The sequence below is a fragment of the Sinocyclocheilus rhinocerous genome, unplaced genomic scaffold, assembly GCF_001515625.1.
Source record: "Sinocyclocheilus rhinocerous isolate Xijiao unplaced genomic scaffold, SAMN03320098_v1.1 scaffold737, whole genome shotgun sequence".
NCBI classification, from domain to species: Eukaryota; Metazoa; Chordata; class Actinopteri; order Cypriniformes; family Cyprinidae; genus Sinocyclocheilus; species Sinocyclocheilus rhinocerous.
In genome coordinates this window covers 376683-384312 of record NW_015632805.1, presented here as the reverse complement: position 1 = coordinate 384312, position 7630 = coordinate 376683, and the positions used below count along the sequence as shown (strand labels likewise).

Here is a 7630-nt window from a genome sequence, read left to right as displayed (position 1 = left end):
GTGTGTGTGTGTCTGTGTGTGTGTGTGTGTGTGTGTGTGTGTGTGTGTGTGTGTGTGGGTGGGTGGTTTTTCATCAAACATGGCACTTTGCATTATTGCCAAACATCTCCACTTTGGTCTCATCTATTTAAAGGACATTGTTCTAGAAGTCTTATGGTTTGTTCAGATGCAACTTTGCAAACCTGAACTGTGCTGTCATGCTTTTCTCAGATAGAAGAGGCTTTCCTCTGGCAAGCCTTCCAAACATGCCATGAACTTTATCATTTAACATGTTAACTGAGGCCTGTGGAGTCTGCGGTGAAGCTCTTGGGTCGTCTGCCATTCTTCTGAGCGTTACACAGTCTGATGTTGGGGTGAATTCTTGTGTTAACAGTAAGAGTGTCCTAACTTTGTCACACATGGCTTTTCCATTTTGGCTTTATTTTTGTTAAATAAATAATGACACGGTGTGATATGATAATATATAAAACAATTACAAATAAATAGATTAAAATGAAAAATAATTAAACAAACAAATAAATATGCTTTCATCCTACCACAGAAGGGAAATGATACGAAACTGCTTTACAGTTTTTTCTCAGTTGCTTACACACATTTTCCAAACTTTGCCTCTTTTTTTCCAAACTTTTCACACAAATCAAAGAATTGCGCACAAAATGCAAAATGCCTCGCATCTCTTGCAAAATGAAGCACTGCATTCAAAATATCACAAACACATCTCAAAAGCAAGCATTTACAAACAGCTTTGCCATAATATTAATTCCTGTTAGATTTTGAGTGTGTGTTACACAGAGAATTGTGTTGTGTTTTCCAAAAAGTGTTTTATGAAATTGAAAACCGAGTCAAAGGCTGGGAATTAGTGTATGGTTTTGTAGATTTGGTGTGTGCTTCTGCTGTTCGAGTGTCAGCTTTCAGAAACTGTGTGACAAGTAAATATTTAGTGTGTGAGCAGTTGAAAAAAAACTGTAACTTAAACCCCTTCAGACCTGAATCTTTTTCACTGAACACATTTTTTTTATCCACTTGATATTTGCTCTTCTCCAATATAGAAATAAGTCTTAAAAAAACAAGATTTGTGCCAACTCATTTTTTTATTAGATTTTTTTCATGTTCACTATAATGGACACCAGGACTGAAGAAAAATAAAAATCCCCATATTTTAACCATACATAATAAGTAGAGATTGTGCACGATAGTTGAACTAGTGTTCAAGATTTTGAAAAGATCACATACTATAAGAATGAACAATGCAGTAAGAATGTGGAAAAAAGATGATATGAAGTCTCAAAAAACCTGTTTGATCCTTTTTGTTGGTTGAAGTGGGTGAATCTGAGTATATGAATAAATGCCTTTGTGTGCATGTGAATGGGTTTATGTACTTGCTGATTGTTTTGATGAATATATGATTGTGTGCATTATAGCATCATGGCATCAGTGTGTGTGTTGCAGTGTATTCACCGATCTCACATCCACTAGAGCTGTTTCTCACTAAAACCAATGAAAGTTGATTGACAGGCTATGGTCACTTTGATGACATAAATGAAATCATATTAATATTAATTTCAGTAATTAACATCAATGTTCATAAAACAGAACATTAGAATAGCTCTGTATTTAGCTTTCAAATACTTCCACAAGTTTCTCAAACGGTTATACAACTAATTCTTGAGGTGCTGCTGATAGCTTGTCTAGTTGGTGAGTCATGTCTCTCTGTTGTGATGCCTGTAGCTCAATCAGATTAAGTTAGGAGTCATGTCTTCATTGTGATTGGTTGATCAGGGACCAATCAGTGACCAGGCATTGCTCATATTATGAAAAATAAAATTGAATTGATTTAAACAAAAAATCATGCGATGTCCATTTCAATGGAGGCAGGGTCCGAAGGGGTTAAAAAGTGCGCCGCCTAGCGGCTGGTCAACCGAATGCAGGACGCGTTCTCCGCCATCGGACAGAACGCGGACCTGGACCTGCCGCAGATCGCGGTGGTGGGCGGACAGAGCGCCGGGAAAAGCTCCGTGCTCGAGAACTTCGTGGGGAAGTGAGTCCTTCATTTATTAAAACACACACAATAATCCTTAATACACCATAATAATAACGCGTACGGCAAATGCACGCAGCATTAATCTTATATTCCGGCTCGGTCGCAACCCCCATCATGCCTCAATGATATGTAAATGTCATCGTGAGGATCCTGATAATAACCTTTAAATGTTATTGAGACATGATGGAGCAATGGTGAAAATCATCAGCCGTGTTCACAACAACAACTGAATCCTCCTCATTTATAGTGTATTCTTCATTATGCATTAGTGCATCATCATCATCATCATCACCATTAGTGTGTCCTTTAATAACAATAATAATAATGCACAAGGTCATTAAGGTGAAACCCCATATAAACACTGTAAGCTCTGGTTCTGTGAAGAAAGAGCGTGAAACATGGATGCTGCTGGGATGATGTTTACTAGAGCTGAGAGACCTCTTCTGATACACACATCTCTGATGCTGATGCTTCAATAGAACACAGCACTTAAAATATTAAATACAAACTGCATTCCTTATTAGTAGTTTGCTAAATCAGTCACTGTTTCATTTGATCAAATGTTTTAAAGTCTTAAAGTTGAGTGTGTGAGTGCAGCGTTTGGTGAAGTTCAGACAGGAAGAATTGCTCAAAGTGTGTGTTTTGTTGTTAATTAGTGATCAGACGCACCAGAAACCTGCTGAAAGAATCTCACACTGAAGGACTCCAGCAACCCAGAACATCTTAATAAACACCCCGGCAACCCAGAACATCTTAATAAACATCTAGAAACACTTCAGCAACTCAGAACATCTTAGTAAACACCCCGGCAACCCAGAACATCTTAATAAACATCTAGAAACACTTCAGCAACTCAGAACATCTTAGTAAACATCTAGAGCATGAACAATTCCACACTGGCTTCATTGTAAACAGTTTTTATTTAAACAACAGACACAAGACATTTACATCAATGCTCATCATGTTTGTTATCAGACATAAGCAATCATCTAGAGTCGGTGTGAGCTGGATCATCTCAGGCCCATGAAGAGGAAGATGGTGGAGCGCTTTGAGCCTCTGATTCATTGAGCAACACGCTTTGAGTCGTGCTCGAGTGGTTTTGGGCTGCATGTCTCTCGAGGAGGAATGTTTGCTTGTTCTTTCGGCAGTGTGTGTGAATAACTCAGTCTTACGCTGCAGGATTCAGCAACTATTGCTGCTGAGGGAGCTCGTGTGAGCAGAGAATAAATAAACCAACTGTTTCCCTTGGATTATGTACATGTTAAAGGGTTAGTTCACCCAAAAAGTATAATTCTGTTATTAATTACTCACCCTCACGTCGTTCCAAATCCATAAGACCTTCGTTCATCTTCGGAACTCAAATTAAGATATTTTTGATGGAATCCGAGAGCTCTCTGACCCTGCATAGACAGCAAGGTAACTACCACGATCAACGCACAGAAACGTAGCAAGGAAATGCTGTTTATGTTCAGGATAAAGTGCGCATTTAATTCAATGCAACGGAAAGCGATTAATTTTTTGGATTTTCTGAAGGACCAGGACTGGGTGCTGACGTCTTGCAGATGGTTAGAGGAAGCACAATCTGTACTCATTATCATTGTCTGCTATTTAAATCTGGCAAAATTAACCTTCTATGCTATTATGACAAAAGCCTCGTCCTATATTTAGACCTCAAATCAAACAGACTGTAATTATCCTGAACATGCACTGTTCAAAATCTGGAATGCCTTGCATATCCTGTTAAACTACTAATTACATCTAAATAAAGATGCACAGGAACAGTCTGTGATGCAACCTCTAAATAAAGCATCTTATAAATAACAATAAAGCGATTATTTTGGTCAATATTCAGATCACAACTATTTAGCATGATTACTCATTGACATGCATTCAATGAACATAGAAAAAACTTGATTATTACTTGATTAAACTTGATTATAATTCAACTAAATAATACATTTGAAAATGTAGACGTGAGCTTAAATCTCTCTCTCTATATATTTTTTTCTCAGATTTTTGATTTAACTACACTCACACTGTTGAATGAGAATAAAGCTTGGAATAAACTGAATCAACATTGATCTGAATAATGGCTCTATTGTCTTCTGTAGAGCTGATTTACAGCTGAAATTGATTTTTTTTCATAATTGATTAATTCTACTGTTTATTACTGTAAAGCTGCTTTGATCTGAATTGTATAAAGCGCTATAGAAATAAATGTGACTTGACAATTAAATAATAATAAAATTAAACAGTTAAATAAGATCAACTACTTGTGATGCACTGCCGCAACCTACAGAAACCTACTGAACAAGATCATCACGGGAAATGCAATGCAATATAATAATCGCTTCAATTCAAAATATAAAATTATTGATTCAAGCCAAAAAAAACAACAAACAAAACTGAAAATAAAGTCTGATTAATTGCCCAGTCCTAGTATGAAACAGGGAAGTTCAGGACCACAAATCTGTGTCTGTAGAAAGTCTGGAACGGGATTCACAAAACAGATTGGGTGTGAACATCAGGCATGTTTCAGCACCACGGACAGCTCCAGAAGACCGGTCAGCATTCCCACAATTCCCTGCCAGAGCAGCTGACGAGAGCATCAGTGCCCATCAGATGACCCAAATTAACCCGGGGCTGGACTTCATTCTGCAATAAGCCCCAAGAAGCCGTGGTTTACAGTGAATTTATAAGAGCTAAGGGGCGTTGTTAGGCCGAACGCGGCTCAGCCAATCAGAATCAAGCACCGGAACTATCCACTTTATAATAGTAGTTTTAAATTCTTAAGGAAATGTGGTTGGCGTTTGCCTGTCCATAAACCATCACTATAATGCTAGCGTGTAGAAATTAAGCTGTAAATATGAGGGTTTAGTCAAGTGTAAGGTAAAATAGAATTATAGTATTTGTATTATTTTACTTAAATAGTAATTTTTTATTTCATAGTGAAATGTTGCAATAGGAATATTTCTTTTGCTTTTATTTAGTCATTTTAATATTTTTATGTAATAATAATAATTTTAGCCATATTGATATATATAATCCTAAATATAAATATACAGCCAAAATTTTGGCTAAACTGTGCGGCCCTACAAATAAGCACAGCAACCCTGGAATTATTTATAAAATCACATTGTAAATTGTGATTGCAATTTTTATCAGAAATGTTTTTCTCAAACCATGCAGCCTACTAAAGTGTTACATGCAGATGCCAGGGCACTGCTAACCGGTTGCTAGGGTGTTGTGTGTGGTTGCTAGGAGGTTGCTTACAGTCTTGTGGTCTGTAAATGCAGCTTGGGTTGCTCTTTCAGTGTGCGTCTGTGGGGTTTGTTCACGTGTTTATCACTGGGAAAGCATGTGGTGATGTTTTCACTCAGGTCAGCTCTGAACAAACCTCCTCGGGCTCGTCAACAAAAGCAAAAATAGATGAGAAGAGAAATGTGAAAAAGACCTCAGCAGTTCATCACAACACTCTAAAAGAGTTAAGAGTAAACCGACTGACTGGATTCACTCTGAGGTCTAGATCAGGGTTATTATAGTTTACTAAAACCATCAAAAAATTCGTTAAAAAAAATATTTTATTCAGCTTTCAGATGATGTATACATCTCAGTTTCGAAAAATTGACCCTTATGACTGGTTTTGTGCTCCAGGGTCACATATATCTAACTAACTTCAACTAAAATAACTAAAACTGAAATAAAAAAAATACTTATTTTATTTTTTTATTATTTCTATAGACATTTTAAAAAAATGCTAAAAAATACAGAAACTTTTAAAATAAAATGAAAAAGGCAAAATCTAAAAAACGTGTTAATAATAGAATTCATATGTCATAATAATTCATAAAATATTATTAAAAACTGTAAGAGTATCTCAATGACACTAAAATAACACTGGCCCTGACTTACATAATAATAAGCTGGAGTGAGTGAAATGAAGGATTATGTTTTTCATGTATTCTCTGACTCGGTTTAATCGCTGTATGAGAGCAGCAAGCGGCCCATTACTGTCACTCTCTCCATTAAACATCATGTAATGATCTGCTGAACACCGCAGCATTAGACTGCCGTCATGGGCTCTTTCAGACATTTCTCTTGTTTGTATTGCACAAATACAGTATGTGTAATGTTATAATCTATCACTATCTGACAGTTGGACGCCAGTCAGTCTCCTCTGTACTGATGGTGAAGGCATTGATAAATCATGGCGCTGTGGTGAATCTGAGCCGGTCTCAGCAGGATTACCTCTAATCTGATTCTCCCGCGTTCATTCGCTGCTTTAATCCCACGCTCCACAACAACAGTCCGCTTCATTCGCTTCAGACTGTAACGTGTCCACAAACCAGCCGTCTGGAATCACACGCAGCACACTTCAACACTCGCAAACACAAGAGACATTATAGAAGATCACATTAACACCGTGTCAGTCAGAGAGAATGACGAGCGTCAGTTCAGTCCAGTTCAAAATTCTAAATTAGATATAAAACTCTCCACTTAACACACTATCACTAGTTTATTTCATTTGTTAAATCCTTCCAATGTGTGTGTGTGTGTATATATATATATACAGTATATATATATTGGATTTATTTATATTGCCATTTTTGGCATGACTGCACTACAGCTGACAGAGATTATATTTTAAACATTTAAACATTTTTATAATAGACTGGCAGACTCATTTTTTAAGTTAAATTTTGTTATTTTATGTGTCCTAAATGCACCCAAATAATATTTACTTTTTGCAATTAAATACTTTTAGAAATAAATTGCAAATAAATTAGAAATAAATTGCAATAAAAATATTGCGTTGACAGGCGATATTTACCTTGAATTTTTCTTTGTTTGAGCGTCAGTTCAGTCCAGTTCAAAATTCTAAATTAGATATAAAACTCTCCACTTAACACACTATCACTAGTTTATTTCATTTGTTAAATCCTTCCAATGTGTGTGTGTGTGTATATATATATACAGTATATATATATTGGATTTATTTATATTGCCATTTTTGGCATGACTGCACTACAGCTGACAGAGATTATATTTTAAACATTTAAACATTTTTATAATAGACTGGCAGACTCATTTTTTAAGTTAAATTTTGTTATTTTATGTGTCCTAAATGCACCCAAATAATATTTACTTTTTGCAATTAAATACTTTTAGAAATAAATTGCAAATAAATTAGAAATAAATTGCAATAAAAATATTCCGTTGACAGGCGATATTTACCTTGAATTTTTCTTTGTTTTCAAGCACTTCACTGACACAGTTTTCTCATAGCATAATAAACGATCAAAAATCATAAAATGCATTTGAAAGATGCACAAATAAATGACTAAAACATGCAGGTAAAACATTTTACATTGACGTTCAACAGATGAAGTCAGAAATCTGTTATTTTTAATGCAAACCTTGGGATAACAGGAAGTGAGAGTAATCGAAGAAACACATAATAATGATATAAATGTGAAGATGAATGATTATAGATGCACATGTGCTGGTGAACATATGATTGTGTTCAGTAGGGTGTGTGTGTGTGTGTGAGTGTGAGTGAGTGTGTGTGTGTGTGAGTGTGTGTGTGTG

The 7630-nt window shown here is 35.9% G+C and overlaps 1 protein-coding gene across 8 annotated transcripts in view; it reads left to right on the top strand.

Moving 5' to 3' along the window:
• Nucleotides 1-1915: 1915 nt before the first annotated feature.
• The window catches only part of dnm1a (dynamin 1a), a 65028-nt gene continuing 59313 nt past the window's right edge, over nucleotides 1916-7630 (top strand). For all 8 annotated transcript variants that reach the window (XM_016556173.1, XM_016556176.1, XM_016556180.1 and 5 more), the window contains exon 1: nucleotides 1916-2038. In XM_016556173.1, the coding sequence (XP_016411659.1) occupies nucleotides 1923-2038 (116 nt within the window). In that variant the 5' untranslated portion in view covers nucleotides 1916-1922. The remainder of the gene's footprint in view (nucleotides 2039-7630) is intronic.